Source organism: Nicotiana tabacum, chromosome 9 (assembly GCF_000715075.1).
Source record: "Nicotiana tabacum cultivar K326 chromosome 9, ASM71507v2, whole genome shotgun sequence".
Taxonomy (NCBI): domain Eukaryota; kingdom Viridiplantae; phylum Streptophyta; class Magnoliopsida; order Solanales; family Solanaceae; genus Nicotiana; species Nicotiana tabacum.
Window position 1 is genome coordinate 1,156,458 of NC_134088.1, and position 15,020 is coordinate 1,171,477.

The following is a 15,020-nucleotide window of genomic DNA, read 5'->3' on the forward strand; positions in this document are numbered from 1 at the left end:
TTATTAATCAGGATCTTACTTGTCACTGTATTTTAATCTGTTACATTAGATTACTTGTCTTATTTTTAGCTTATTAATTATGGGTTATACGTGATGTGAAAGTGTGAAAATTCTCTTTTATAAGATAGTTTAACTTCTATACATGTTTTCAAGATCAGGTCTAACGAAACTGGTAAGCTAAAAAGTAAGACTGGATAAGCTTTTTAAGGCTGCAGCTTGGGTTGTTGCAAACTTCATTTTCCGACATTGATATTATATACTTAATTTCTTGGAGCGGATTTAGGATTTAGATTCTATAGGTTCAACTTTTAAGGGTTTTAGCATTGAACCCGTTGTATTTTCAAAGTAATGCGTTTAGATTTACCGTTTGTTGTAATTTTAATGAATTTTTACGTATAAATTTATTTTCCACGTTGAGATGAACCTGGCAGCCAAACTCTGTATCCGATTGCGCAGTGCACAGGCAAGCTGATACATGAACTTGGGCCTAACATAACCCCAAAAGTTAGTTTACGAGGGGAGGATTACCCAAGACCAAGGACCTCAAATCCCTCCGATTTGGGACAAGTTGAGACTTGAGAGAGGAAAATGGATATACAAGAGAGGGAACTAGATCTTGAGAGTCCATTGATTACAGAATCTAAGAACAGAAGAAATGAGATTTTGGTAGAAGTGAAGAAGCTGTTGGTATTAGCAGGGCCACTTATGTCTGTGAATTTTCTATTATATTGTTTACAGGTTATATCTATCATGTTTGTTGGTCATCTTGGAGAGTTAGCTCTTTCTGGTGCTTCTATGGCTACTTCCTTTGCCTCTGTTACTGGTCTCAGCTTGTTGGTTAGTCCTTTACTTTTTTTCCTTTATGGTGACCTTATAGTGTAAAAACCTTTAGACTATCATTCTTTGGTAATGATTCTTTAGCATAAGATTTTTTTTTTTTAAAAAAAAAAGGGCAGTCGGATGCGTGAAGCATTCCGCATTTATGCAGGGGTCGGGGGAAGGGCTGCACCCCAAGGGGTGTAATGTATGCAACCTAACCTGATGCAAGCATCAGTGGCTGATTCCACGGCTTGAACCTGTGACCTACAGGTGACACGGAGACAACTTTACTGTTGCTCCCAGGGGCGGATCCCCTTCGCCGAAAATTTACACTCTGTATATAAGACAAAATCTGATTTTTACCTCTATATATTATGTTTTGAATCCCCTTGACACAGCCTAAAAGCATAGCTTAGTGGTCAAGGGGGTTCAAAACCTTTGTAAGGTCATTGGTTCAATTCTCACTAGCTACAATCTTTGTAAACTTTTTTCGTTTTTGAACCCCCTTAGCGGAAATCCTACCTCCGCCACTGGTTGCTCCAAGGCTCCCCTTCCCATAAGACAAGTAAAGAACTAGTGAAAAGAAAAACAAAGGTCAAGAAAAGATCAAAATGGTTGTTTTCCCATGGTAGCCAGTTAGAAAGTGCTCCTGGTGCTCGAGGAAACGCATTTTGCATTAGTTGAAGATCATTTTTCTAGATGATCTGTTATTAAATGGTTGTTTCGACAAAATGTTATATGGATTGTTCATTCACCTTAACGCGTCATGTCAAAACAAGGTCACAAAGCACTTCATTTAGATCCTTAAAAATACACTAAATTTTTGGATGAGGCTTGTACTAGATGCCCCTTTTTAATAACGATTATGACGGGGTCAACTTGCACGTACCTCGACTAATCAACCGAGCAGCCCGTTATAGTCCACAAGCACCTGTGTCAGGTAATCCTGCCCACCAAGGTTGGATCAGATGGACTAACAATGAGCGTCACAGCTAGGATTCAGACCTGAAATCTCAAGTTGTGACTCATATGCTTCAACCACCTAACTATCCCTTTGGGAACATATAGGATAGCTTTTGATTAATATGGCTTTAATTGTAGTGCATAGACTTACCTCTTTAGTTATTTGATACCAAGTTAAACGGTGCTTTATCATCGCTACATTTCAATTTTTATCTTGCTTGAGCAGATGGGAATGGGAAGTGCATTGGACACTTTATGTGGGCAATCATATGGCGCAATGCAGTATCATATGCTTGGTATCCATATGCAAAGGGCAATGCTTGTTCTTCTACTAGCCAGTGTTCCGCTTGCCTGTATTTGGGCTAATGCAGGGTATATTCTTGTATTATTGGGACAAGATCCAGAAATAGCAGCTGAAGCAGGAAGTTACGCACGCTATATGATTCCATCTATCTTTGCCTATGCGCTTCTCCAGTGTCATATTAGATTTCTACAAGCACAAAACAATGTGCTACCCATGATGTTCAGTGCCGGAATCACTACTTTACTGCATTTATTCAGTTGTTGGATTCTGGTCTTTAAATCTGGCCTAGGCAACAAAGGTGCTGCTCTGGCTAATGCGATATCCTACTGGATTAATTTCTTGTTGCTAGCTTTATATGTCAGAATATCGCCTTCTTGTAAAAGCACTTGGTCTGGATTTTCAAAAGAAGCATTTCAAGATACTTGGAAATATCTAAGACTTGCGATTCCTTCAGCTGCTATGTTCTGGTAGTGTTCTTAATCGTATGTAAATCATATATTCGTCCTTTCAAAATGATCAAATGAATCAAACCATGTGCTTGTCTTTGTCACAGCTTAGAGATTTGGTCGTTTGAAATGATGGTTCTGTTGGCTGGACTTCTTCCAAATCCGAAGCTGGAGACGTCAGTTCTTTCTATCAGGTTGGACTACCTAAGCTCAGACATGCTAATATCAAGCTGAACATCTTGTTTCATAAAAAATTTGCTACTTCTTAAATATTTCAGCCTTAATACATGCGCGATGGTGTATATGATACCTCTAGGACTAAGTGGTGCTACGAGGTGAATTTTTCTAACACTTTTAGATCCCTTCGGTTACATTTTCCTTTATATGCTTCTTCACTAGTTTGTATACTTAATTGCCTTAATTTCTTCTCAGCATAAGAGTTTCAAATGAACTAGGTGCAGGACGACCTCAAGCAGCTCGTTTAGCAGCTTGCACTGCGGTATTCTTGGTGGCTACAGAAGGCGTCGTTGCAGCAATAGTTCTGATTTTGGTTCGTAAACTGTGGGGATATTGTTATAGCACTGAGGAAGAAGTGGTGGGATATGTAGCAGAAATGCTAGTCTTTCTAGCAGGATCCCACTTCTTAGATGGTATTCAATCTGTGCTTTCAGGTTTGTCCAAACTTTTAATACACAAGTTTCCCATTATTATGTTTTCAAGAATCTGAACTATGTTTCTTGATGTGTTTTTTTATAATTATAAAAAATCGGGGGGTAAGGGAGGGGGATATGGGGGAGAAGATAACAATTTATAAGGTTGGGAATTGAACCCTCACCAACTAGGTGAAAGCTGAAGTAGCCAACCAACCGAGCTATAAAGATTCCCCTTTCTTGATTTGTTAAAACAAGGCTTGAGGGTATAACAGATGATTAGATCAAATTGAAATCGGAAATCTAATGCAGCAGTTCAATTTGTTTCAGTTGCTCTGCTAGGATGATTTACGTTTCTTTGTCTATGATACCAGTTTCTTTAATGTTCAAGGAGAGTTAATCTATGGCCGATCCAGAATTTAGAAGTTGTAGGTTCTGAGTCAAGAAAGTGTGTTTTGAAATGTATATCTAACTATTTCTATACTTGTTCCGTGCACGCACACATACACGCACACACATACACATATATAAGGTTCGACCCCTAAACACTGAGTTATGCCATACCTGTCCGCCCATGGTTTGAATTCGTCAATAGAGATAAATGACCTTATCCCCTACCAAAATTCAGGTACTGCAAGAGGATGTGGCTGGCAAAAGATAGGGGCAGTTGTCAACTTGGGAGCTTATTACCTTTTCGGAATACCTGCTGGTGTTGTATTAGCTTTTGTCTACCATTTTGGTGGAAAGGTACTCTTTCAAGCTTCTCATTTTATTTGCATTTCTGACGTTGGAACTAGTCGAAAAACTTATAATATGGTTTGCAGGGACTTTGGTTGGGAATCACTCTTGCTCTTTTTGCGCAAGCTCTACTTCTTTTAATAGTTACTCTGCGCACAAATTGGGAAAAACAGGTAAAACTCTTTGGTAACTCAGCCGGATTGTTGAATTACTTAATTATATTATGTCTCAACACAGATCGCTAGTGAAGCTGGTGTTTGATTTGTTCTTTGAAAGGTTGAGTTGTATGAAATATAGTAATAATGCAACTCTAATTCTGTATTTTTTAGGCAAAGAAGGCAGCTAATAGGGTGACTTCAGAGCTAGCTAACAACAACAACAACAACAACGACCCAGTATAGTCCCACAAGTGGGGTCTGGGGAGGGTAGTGTATATGCAGACCTTACCTCTACCCGATGGGTTAGAGCGGCTGTTTCCGATAGACGGTGACTTCAGAGCTAGCTAACAGAGAAGAAAATGCAGAATGACATAATATGACAAGATACTAACAAGTTCATGTAATTCTTCTTGGCATCTTGTTGGCTAATTGACTATCTTACATCTCCAAAATCTGGAGATCTCTTAGGTTACAGGGCTCAGAGCTCACACTCGCGACGACTGGTTGATGAATTGATACAACAGTTTTTCAAGACTTGCCTCTATATCTTAGGATCAGAATCTTGAAGCTCCTTGCCTCGCACTATTATAACCACAAGATAATGTTCGAATTGGGGCTTTACGTTCGTAGAAATGATCAAGAAGTACTCCTTTGGACATTTTAAGGCTAGTATAAATCCTGGAAGGCAATTCTGATTGTCCAAAGAAATTGATACATTGTTATTAAAACTTATAATTACTATAAACTTACTTGGTTGAATTTACCTAATGCATTTACTAGAAGTCTCAGGGCAGCATATTCTATTTTGGAAATTAGCATTTCTTTATGTACTCTAGCTTTCCATTATTATTGCCACTCTAATCTTCTTTACATAAGCTTTCAAAGGTATGCCTAGGGCTTCGGTCTAGTGGTAATAGTGTCCTAAGTGATGTATGGATTGGGCGCACATTACGGCTTCGACCCTGAAGCAAACAAAAACTGGGTAGTATATGTTAATGCTAAATTTACTAATAACTTTAAATATCTTCTACTGCATCTTTACCCTTGGCCTCGTTAAACTCCTCAAGCCAGAGGCGGATTTAGGATTTTTATGACATGGGTGCACCACTAAAAAAGGAGAAAGAAGAAAGTATTAAGTGGGATTTAATCCCTGATCCTCTAGGTAATAACTAAACATTCAACCAAGTGCACCATTTAGCATGTTTGGAGCATGGGTGCCAGCAGATAATACTAGACCAATTCTAAAAAATATGTACATAAAATACCTAGTTTGATGGAAAGACCATGGGTTCATGTGACCATGTATTTGGCTATAAATCCCCCCTGCCTCAAGCTACAAAAATTGTCAAAACAATCATTTTTCTTTTCCACCAAAAATAGTTTATATATTACTAAAATAAGTCAAATGTCAACTAGGTGGTATCTATTGTTCACATCTACAAGGAGGCTAATTCGGTAGCTGATGGCTTGGCCAATTTTGCCTTCAGTCAAGATTCTCGTTTTGAATGGCATGCATTTGTACCTTCTAGCATTTCTTCACGTGTTGCCATTTGCCAAATATCATCTATATAGGAATATATTTACAATTTACGATAGACCCTTGTGTCCGGCCCTTCCCCGACCCCGCGCATAGCGGAAGCTTAGTGCACCGGGCTACCCTTTTACTTTCTCCAATGTAGAAGCCATTTGCCAAATATCATCTATATTTTATCCATTGGGACATCACTATCAGCTTTGGTTGGGCTTGGTTATAAATAATTCTATTTCTATCTTATGTCTGCCCCAACATAAGAAAGATTTTTTTATAAATTTGTCTTTACTTATGATTCCAAAAGTTTTAGCATAGAGATGACAAAAAGTGCAAAAAGATCTTTACTTAAATATATCCTGTTTCATTTCTTTTCTTTTTTACTAGTTGCTTAATATAAAACAAAAAATGCCAACATTCTGCCAAAAGGAATCAATCTTGAAAATGTTTGATTTTTCAACCTTTCAGTTTTAGCCATTTTTTGTGCTTTGTGAGCAAAGTTGAGGGAAAATGGATATTCAAGAGAGGGAAATAGACCTTGAGTGTCCACTAATATCAAAGTCAAGAAATGAGGAATCTAAGAGCAAGAGAAAATGTGATGAATTTTTTGAAGAAGTGAAGAAGTTGTTGGGATTAGCAGGGCCTTTAATGTCAGTAAATCTTTTGCTATATTGTTTACAGGTTATTTCTGTAATGTTTGTTGGTCATCTTGGAGAATTAGCTCTTTCTGGTGCTTCAATGGCTACTTCTTTTGCCACTGTCACTGGTTTCAGCTTGTTGGTAAGTCCTTTTTTTCAGTTCAGATTGTTGCTATGAAGGGGAGCATTGGCGTAACTCATAAAGTTGTTGCGAGCCGTGAAAACAGCTTCTTGCAGAAATGCAGGGTAAGGCTGCGTACAATAGACCCTTGTGGTCCGGCCTTTCCCAACACTGCGCATAGCGGGAGCTTAGTGCACCGGGCTGCCCTTTCATATTGCTGCTTTGATATGTAAATGTCCCAAAGGGAGTTAATGACCTGTTCTATAGTCCAAATTAGCTAAAAACATTTGTATCGAAAGTAACAAGCATGAAACTTAAGTTTATATGCTATGTGATATTTAACTACAACAACAACCCAGTGGAATCCCACAAGTGGGTCTGGGGAGGGTAGTGTGTACGCAGACCTTACCCCTACTCCGGAGGAATAGAGAGGTTGTTTCCGATAGAGGTAGTGTGTACGCAGACCTTACCCCTATGTGGTATTTAACTATTTAACATATACTTGTTGTGTATCTATTCAAGTTTATACAAGTTTATACAAGTTTATTTCTTTAAATGTTTGTCATTGTTTTAAAACGAATTTACTTTTTGATATCTGCATTTTGGATTCTATTTTGCTTGATCAGATGGGAATGGGAAGTGCATTGGATACAATCTGTGGGCAAGCATATGGTGCAAAGCAATATCATATGCTTGGCATTCATATGCAAAGGGCAATGATTGTTCTTCTTTTAGTAAGTGTTCCTCTAGCCTATATTTGGGCAAATGCAAGACATATTCTTGTAATCTTGGGACAAACTCCGGAAATAGCAGCCGAAGCAGGAAATTATGCACGTTTCATGATACCGAGCCTCTTTGCCTATGGACTACTACAATGTCAGATTAGGTTTCTACAAGCACAAAACAATGTCCTCCCTATGATGTTAACTGCAGGAGTCACTACTTTGCTGCATCTATTCACTTGTTGGATTCTCGTGCTCAAAACCGGCCTTGGCAATAAAGGCGCTGCTCTGGCTAATGCTGCATCGTACTGGATTAACGTGTTCTTGCTAGCTGCATATATTATGATATCGCCTTCTTGCAAAAGTACTTGGATGGGATTTTCAACCAAAGCATTTTCTGATATCCCGAGATATCTTAGACTTGCAATTCCTTCAGCCATTATGCTTTGGTAATCCTTAGTCACTTCTACTAATGAATGCATAGACATATAATTCCATTGAATGAATGAATTTGATTTTTTTTTTTAATGGATTCAGCTTAGAGAGTTGGTCATTTGAAATGATGGTTCTGTTATCTGGTCTTCTTCCTAATCCAAAACTAGAAACTTCAGTTCTTTCAAATCAGGTTAGTTCTTTAACACATTACTATCAGATGCAGCATCATGTTCCTATGATATTTCGCCCGGGCTAATGTTACTGTTGTTTGCAATTTACAGCCTTAATACATCTAGTATGATATATATGTTGCCTTTTGGACTAAGTGGTGCCACAAGGTAATTTTCCTACTTACACATTTTCCTTCTCAAATCTTCTTTTACAGTTGACACTACCTTACTGTTTCTTACACTTCGGTTTTCTTCCTCAGCATAAGAGTTTCCAATGAATTAGGCGCTGGACGACCAAAAGCAGCTCGTGTAGCAGCGTATACTGCACTATTTTTAGCTAGTACAGAAGGAATTTTATTAGCAATATTCATCATTTCGGTTCGTAAATTATGGGGGCATTGTTATAGCAATGAGGAAGAAGTAGTAACGTATGTAGCGGAAATGTTAATGTTTATAGCAGGATCACACTTCATAGATGCAAATCAATCTGTACTTTCAGGTTTGTTCAAATCCTCTTTTAGACATTTTCCAACAATCTTATATTTCTGATAATATTTGCTGCCATGTGACCAGGAGGTCACGAATTCGAGCCGTGAAAATAGCCTCTTGCAGAAATGCAGGGTAAGGCTGCGTTACGATCGGCCCTTGTGGTCCAGCCTTTCCCCGGACCCCGCGCATAGCGGGAGCTTAGTGCACCGGGCTATCCTTATATTTCTAATAATGCAAGTTTTATATGCTAAAATCTCACTTCAGGTATTGCTAGAGGGTGTGGTTGGCAAAAGATAGGTGCAATTGTTAATTTGGGAGCTTATTACCTATGGGGAATTCCTGCTGGTATTTTTTTAGCTTTTGTATACCATGTTGGAGGAAAGGTACTCATTTATGCATTTCATTTTATTTGCAGTTTTTTTTTTAAAAATATATCTTTAAACAAAACTGATGATATTCATATTTTCTAATGGTGTTTAAAGGGACTTTGGTTGGGACTCACTCTATCCCTTTTGGCTCAAGCACTGATTTATTTAGTAGTTACTCTGAGAACAAATTGGGACAAAGAGGTAAATATATTTTTCTCCTGCTTCTAAAGCTTCACCATATAGAATGTTTACAGATAGAATCCACCAACACCAATGTTGCTCGGACTTTCCGAAAATATATCGATGGGTATCTGACACAAGTGCGGCAACTGTTTTGGAGAGTCTGCGCAACATAGACCAACAATGTAGACATTTTCTATACTACTAATATAATTTAATAGGTTTATGATTTACTTGAATAAGCATAAAAATAATATGATTGTGAAAACATTCTTTACTTCACCAAACTTGAACTCATTTTAGATATTGCAACTTTCCTCTGTCCTTTTATAGGCAAAGAAAGCAGCTGACAGGGTGACTCCAGAGCTAGCATAGAAGAAAATGGTAAAAGAAGAATGACAACCAGAACTAAGGCAAGAAGCTCACAAGTTCAGGGTTAGCAAATAATGTGAATATTGATTTGCATTTGTTTTGAACTAGTTTCGCATTTGTTTTCTAGTAAAAAAAGGATTTACTAGAGCCCTGTAGCATTCTATTCTTTGATTTCCATACAGTGAAAGTGATAAACTAAACAACAACAACGACGAAAAACCCAGTATAATCTCCCAAGTGGGGTCTGGGGAGAGTAATATATGCGCAGACCTTAACCCTACCTTGTGAAGATAGAGAGGATGTTTCCAATAGACCCACGACTCAAGTGATAGACCAAGAAGTGAGTAAATATTATTGTTGCTACTATGCATATTTCTGAAGAAACATGAAAACTATAAAAAAAAAAAAAAAAAAAAACATGCCAGTGGAAGAAAAATAAGCAGGGGTTGAAATGTATTTTGTCCTGCCGACCTCAACTTGTTTGGGATTGAGGCGTAGCAAGTGTTGTTATTGTAGTGAATGTCGGTTTCGCTCAATAACATCAATGTTCACCTCAGAAGTTTGGAGAAATACATGGATAGACATTCAAACTTACCAATTATCAAGTAGATATTTTAACTATCCCACCAGAGGCAAAGTTGTTTTAGTTACAATTTTATCCAAACTCATAAGGAATTTTGTTTTGGCAAAGAACAAACACAAAACCCATTGAACTAAATCTAATACATCACATCCAATTATTCTAAACAATGATAAATGAGATTCTATGCTGCAGATTCTTGAGTCACCCTTTCTGCTGCTTTCATTGCCTACAAAAAACATAGCAGACATGCATTAAAAAAGGGCAGCCCAGTGCACTAAGTTCTCGTTATGCGCGGGGTCCGGGAAGGGCCAAACGACAAAGGTTTATCGTACGTAGCCTTACCCTACATTTCTGCAAGAGGCTGTTTCCACGGCTAGAACCCGTGACCTCCTGGTTACATGGCAGCAACTTTACCAGTTACGCCAAGGCTCCCCTTCATAGCAGACATGCGTTATTAACAATAATTCCTTGATCTTAATATTTCAAAGAAAAACAAAGAAATGAGAAAAGTAGAACAGCTAACTCAATGAAAGTAGCTGCATAAATTGGTGATTGAGATTGAAACAAGCCTCAGAATGAGCAAAAACCAAGCTTTACCTGTTTGTCCCAATCTGTTAGCAGAATAACAACTAAATAAATCAGTGCTTGTGCAGAATGGGCCAGAATGATTCCCAACCAAAGTCCCTTTAATACAATTGAAAAAGTATGAATATCATCAGTTTCGCCATAATTCTAAGTAACAACGAATAAAATGCAATGAAAATAAAATGCGTGATAGAATAATACCTTTCCTCCAAGATGGTAGACAAAAGCTAACACAACACCAGCAGGTATTCCCCACAGATAATAAGCTCCCAAATTGACAAATGCGCCTTTCTTTTGGCACCCACACCCTCTAGCAATACCTGAACAAGGTTCGGGAGTTAGTAGACTGCTCAAGATTTACTTGGCCTATACGCTATAATTTTCCAGGATGGGTGTTCAGCTAACCACCCTTCGCTGGCTATAGCTCTGCCTTGTTTCATAGTTAATGAAATTAGGGTATAAGAGTTGCATTATTGGAAATATAGATCCTTGGAAGCGGTTTTGGACAAACCTGAAAATACGGATTTATGTGCATCGAGGAAGTGGGACCCAGCCTCTCTGCCCCTCGGGTAGGGGTAAGGTCTGCGTACATATTACCCTCCCCAAACCCCACTTGTGGGATTATACTGGGCCGTTGTTGTTGTTGAGGAAGTGGGACCCACCTATGAAGAATTAACATTTTCCCTACATATATCACTACATCTTCTTCATTGCTGTAGCAATGGCCCCAGACATTACGAATCGAAACCATGATTATAGCTAGTAGAATCCCTTCTATGGTAGCTAAGATCGTTGCAGTACGTGCTGCAAGACGAGCTGCTTTTGGTTGTCCAGCTCCCAGTTCATTAGAAACTCTTACGCTTGTAGCCCCACCTAGTCCTTCAGCCAACATATGTAACATCGCAGATGTATTAAGGCTGGAAATTAAGTACAATAGTAACGTTAGGCTTGTCGAAATATGATACAAAACATGATGTTGCATGTGATGGTAATTTGTGACAAAACTAACCTGATTTGAAAGAACTGAAGTTTCTAGTTTTGGATTAGGAAGAAGACCACACAAAGTCACCATCAGTTCAAATGACCATATCTCCAAGCTGAGTTTCAAAAGATGGAAAGAGTCAGATTTATATGTCATAAACTGGAATTATGAATATATTCAACAACAACAAAAAACCCAGTTTAATCCCATAAATGGGGTCTAGGGAGGGTAGTGTGTACGCACACCTTACCCCTACCTTATAAAGACAGAGAGGTTGTTTCCGATAGACCCTCGGCTCAAGGAACAGTAGAGATAAGATAAAGAAGCCAAGTAGTAAACAAAGGTGACAACAATGCATTATGGTTTCTTTAGGGTGTTCAAATTTGAAAGAAGTGAAAAAATTCCCCGACAAAGAGTGTTCAATATATGTTATACCTATAAAATCTAATGTTTTACCTATATACCAGTGTAATTTTCCGACGAAGGGTGGTCGGTTGACCACCCTCTCGGACATGTGGCTTCCCCCCTGATGGTGACGGGCGTGAATGACATAACAACAACAACAAACACAACTTGTAATAATAAAGCACCATGACGAATTATGAATATATTCATTACTTATTTATTGAAAGCAACTGAGAATTACCATATCATAAGAGCTGAAGGAATGGCTAATCTAAGATATCTTGGGATATCAGTAAATGCTTTAGTTGAGAATCCAGTCCAAGTACTTTTGCACGAAGGCGATATCCTAACATACGCAGCTAACAAGAACACATTAATCCAGTAAGATGTAGCATTAGCTAGAGCAGCACCTTTACTACCAAGTCCGGTTTTGAGCACGAAAATCCAACAACTAAAAACATGCAACAACAGAGTGATTCCTGTGCTTAACATCATGGGCCGGACATTGTTTTGAGCTTGTAGAAACCTAATCTGGCATTCTAACAATCCGTAGGCAAAGATGCTCGGTATCATGAAGCGTGCATAAAGTCCTGCTTCGGCTGCTATTTCAGGATCTTGTTTCAAGATTACAAGAATATGTCCTGCATTAGCCCAAATACAAACAATAGGTATACTGACTAAGGTCTCCTGGAAACAGTCTCTCTACCCTTCGGGGTAGGGGTAAAGTCTGCGTACATATTACCCTCCCCAGACCCCACTTGTGGGATTATACTGGGTCGTTGTTGTTGTTGTTGTAGGTATACTGACTAAAAGACTAACAAACATTGCCCTTTGCATATGAATGCCAAGCATGTAATGGTGCAAAGCTCCATATGATTGACCACAAAGTGTCTCCAGTGCACTTCCCATTCCCACCTGATCAAGCAAAATAGAAGCGAAAATAGAATCAAGACGACTATCGCATAGCTAAAGAATCGTAAAATGGGATAGATGAAGTAAAAGAAAGACTAACCAACAAGCTGTAGCCAGTCACAAAGGCAAAAGAAGTAGCCAAAGAAGCACCAGAAAGAGCTAGCTCTCCGAGATGACCGACAAACATAAGAGAGATTACTTGTAAGAAATATAACAGAAGATTTACTAACATTAATGGCCCTGCCAATGCCAATAACTTCTTCACTTCTTCGAAAAACTCATCAGATTTTCTCTCATTTCTTGAGTTGGGAACCTGTGGACACTCCTCAAGATCTTGTTTCCTTTCTTGAATATCCGTTTTGCCTACGAACTTTGTCTCACAAAACACAAAATGGCTTAATTTGATGTTCAGAGTCAGAAGAGATGATAAAACTGCAGAGGCGAACCTATGCTATATAAAGAGCGGTCATCAGCACCCGTAAAGTTCAGCAAAAATTCTATGTATACATGTATATATTTCTTTCGGAAATAGTGATATTTTAGTTGTAGACACTCTATATACAAAGCAAATTTTGGTTGAATCCAAAAGTGCACCACGACCTTCAAATCCTGAGTCCGCATCTACATAAAAGTGTTAAGAGGTTTAGTTAGCTTAAAGAATATTCGATTATTAATATGATATTCAAGTGCTGATACTACAAAGGGTATTTATAGTGTGCTAATTGGATTTATTTTGTCCTTATGTAAGAAGAGGAAGAAAAGATAATGTCAAAATAATTAGGAATGATAACCCTTATATAATAAGGAAACTTACACAAATGTCCCAAATAAATCTCAACTTACCAACATCTAGCCATTAGTCATAGACTTACTAAAACTAGCCAACGAAAATTGAAAAACCAAATAATAGGATTCTTTCTCTCAAAGAATCACATGCAAAAATAACCTTCCATATTTTTAAGCGTGATTAGCAACACTAGATACAAGACGGAAAGAAAATTTCACGGATGAGGTGGCAAATAAGGTGATCAAATACAAAAATATATACAATATTCCAAAAATCTAAACAAAAAGGAACTTTTTCAATGGGTATAGTTGAAATTCATTGAAAATATATAGATAAGTCAATATACAAAATTTGAGGAAGATTGGAGGTGATTTGGACTGGTTTTGTATCAAAATTCGTAATTAAATCGAGTTCAAAAAAGTCTTCTGCGACACATGTATCAAACATGTATCACGCATATATCTCACACACAGGTATACATGGATATACATGTGATACACAATTGATACAAATATAATACATATGTGATACACATATAATTTTTTTCATGTTCAGTTTTTACTTCGAATTTTCAATTCAAACCACCTCAAAACTTCACCAAATCATCCTAAACTGAGATCCAAGCTTCTTAAGTTGTGCCCAATCTATTCTAATAACACCCACTCAAAACAAAGCAAAATTTTGATATTTTTTTGCTACAAATAGCTAATTGGCTAATTTGGCTAATATTAGTAATATTTTATCAATTGGCCAATTTTTGTAATGAGCTACTTATAAATGGACATAGCTGATAATTTCCCTATATAATATTAGGTTAAACAAGTCTTAATTATGGGCCAATCAATCATATAAATTGATGGGCTTTCTACACATAAAATGCCCGTTTGATCATAAGAATTTTTTCACTTTTTTCGGAATCAGTGTTCGGCTATGAAATTTTCAAATTTCATTTGAAGTTGAATTTTGGAATTTTCGAAAATTTGAAAAACTCCAAAAAGCTGTTTTTTAAAATTTTCACTTCAACGCACTCACAAAATTTCAAAAACAGTTCCAATATCCAAAAGAAACTTTAGTTTTCAAATACAATTATCACTTAAAATTTCTTTTTCACTTTTTTCAGAATTTTACAATTCTCATGTCCAAACGCCCACAAAATGGTTATAATTTTTTTTAACTAAGTTATATCTTAGTATGTCAATTTATCTACCCTTAATAGGTAATATAATAATAATTGGGTCTTCTACCTAATTATTATGTACAGTAAATTTTCTAATCATTGGCTCTTTTACCTAATTGTTAGGTAAATGTTATAAATTGCATTGGTGGATATGTCCATTCACACTTATGCATGTAAACTATTAGACTAATTAACTTTTGTAACTCGGGTAATTTTTCATCCTATAAAAAGTGTTCTGCCTTTTGTGTTGTGTATTTATTTCATATTAACGAATTTTAAAAATTCACATAAAAATCCTTTAAAAAATTTCTTGAGTTGTAAAATAAACATTAAAGGAATAAAAATGAACAATCTAACTCATAATATGAATATATTTTAATTTTGTCACAAAAAAAACGGGTGAATAATATAAACTGGCAAAACTCAAATAGTTCGAATGGTCTAATTAAATGTCAAAGCCATATGCTAGCTAATTTAATTCCCACTGC

At 37.2% G+C, this 15,020-nt stretch overlaps 4 protein-coding genes across 4 annotated transcripts; 2 read left to right on the top strand and 2 right to left on the bottom strand.

Moving 5' to 3' along the window:
* On the top strand, positions 1-4,863 carry LOC107827025 (protein DETOXIFICATION 16-like). Its single transcript, XM_075221346.1, has 8 exons — positions 1-837; positions 2,009-2,553; positions 2,640-2,726; positions 2,811-2,867; positions 2,965-3,203; positions 3,811-3,929; positions 4,007-4,093; positions 4,250-4,863. Exons 1-8 carry the CDS (start codon positions 589-591, stop codon positions 4,319-4,321), a joined length of 1,455 nt encoding a protein of 484 aa, XP_075077447.1. The 5' UTR covers positions 1-588; the 3' UTR covers positions 4,322-4,863.
* Positions 4,864-5,983: 1,120 nt separating this feature from the next.
* Positions 5,984-9,248, top strand: LOC107798978 (protein DETOXIFICATION 16-like). Its single transcript, XM_075221347.1, has 8 exons — positions 5,984-6,386; positions 6,992-7,536; positions 7,625-7,705; positions 7,798-7,860; positions 7,953-8,191; positions 8,446-8,564; positions 8,664-8,750; positions 9,063-9,248. Exons 1-8 carry the CDS (start codon positions 6,117-6,119, stop codon positions 9,102-9,104), a joined length of 1,446 nt encoding a protein of 481 aa, XP_075077448.1. The 5' UTR covers positions 5,984-6,116; the 3' UTR covers positions 9,105-9,248.
* Positions 9,249-9,364: 116 nt separating this feature from the next.
* Positions 9,365-13,425, bottom strand: LOC107798976 (protein DETOXIFICATION 16-like). The gene is made up of 5 exons (XM_075222308.1): positions 13,412-13,425; positions 12,669-13,014; positions 12,464-12,571; positions 11,898-12,340; positions 9,365-11,366 (listed from the first exon to the last, which is right to left on the bottom strand). The coding sequence occupies exons 1-5, from the start codon at positions 13,423-13,425 to the stop codon at positions 10,721-10,723; spliced, it is 1,557 nt and encodes a 518-aa protein (XP_075078409.1). The 3' UTR covers positions 9,365-10,720.
* On the bottom strand, positions 9,866-10,709 carry LOC142164322 (protein DETOXIFICATION 17-like). The gene is made up of 4 exons (XM_075222307.1): positions 10,631-10,709; positions 10,471-10,589; positions 10,282-10,368; positions 9,866-9,910 (listed from the first exon to the last, which is right to left on the bottom strand). Exons 1-4 carry the CDS (start codon positions 10,707-10,709, stop codon positions 9,866-9,868), a joined length of 330 nt encoding a protein of 109 aa, XP_075078408.1.
* Positions 13,426-15,020: the final 1,595 nt, after the last annotated feature.

Bases quoted from the DNA above. Each gene is read 5' to 3' on its own strand.
- LOC107827025 (XM_075221346.1), top strand. From the start codon at position 589: ATGGATATACAAGAGAGGGAACTAGATCTTGAGAGTCCATTGATTACA. The intron at 2,554-2,639 runs GTAGTGTTCTTA...TCTTTGTCACAG, and splicing joins CCTTCAGCTGCTATGTTCTG to CTTAGAGATTTGGTCGTTTG. The intron at 3,930-4,006 runs GTACTCTTTCAA...TATGGTTTGCAG, and splicing joins TCTACCATTTTGGTGGAAAG to GGACTTTGGTTGGGAATCAC.
- LOC107798978 (XM_075221347.1), top strand. From the start codon at position 6,117: ATGGATATTCAAGAGAGGGAAATAGACCTTGAGTGTCCACTAATATCA. The intron at 7,537-7,624 runs GTAATCCTTAGT...TAATGGATTCAG, and splicing joins CCTTCAGCCATTATGCTTTG to CTTAGAGAGTTGGTCATTTG. The intron at 8,192-8,445 runs GTTTGTTCAAAT...ATCTCACTTCAG, and splicing joins AAATCAATCTGTACTTTCAG to GTATTGCTAGAGGGTGTGGT.
- LOC142164322 (XM_075222307.1), bottom strand. From the start codon at position 10,709: ATGAAACAAGGCAGAGCTATAGCCAGCGAAGGGTGGTTAGCTGAACAC. The intron at 10,369-10,470 runs GTATTATTCTAT...ATTGTATTAAAG, and splicing joins TCTACCATCTTGGAGGAAAG to GGACTTTGGTTGGGAATCAT. The intron at 9,911-10,281 runs GTAAAGCTTGGT...TGTTTTTTGTAG, and splicing joins TAACAGATTGGGACAAACAG to GCAATGAAAGCAGCAGAAAG.
- LOC107798976 (XM_075222308.1), bottom strand. The intron at 12,572-12,668 runs GTTAGTCTTTCT...TTGCTTGATCAG, and splicing joins TGACTGGCTACAGCTTGTTG to GTGGGAATGGGAAGTGCACT. The intron at 11,367-11,897 runs GTAATTCTCAGT...TTTGAAACTCAG, and splicing joins CCTTCAGCTCTTATGATATG to CTTGGAGATATGGTCATTTG.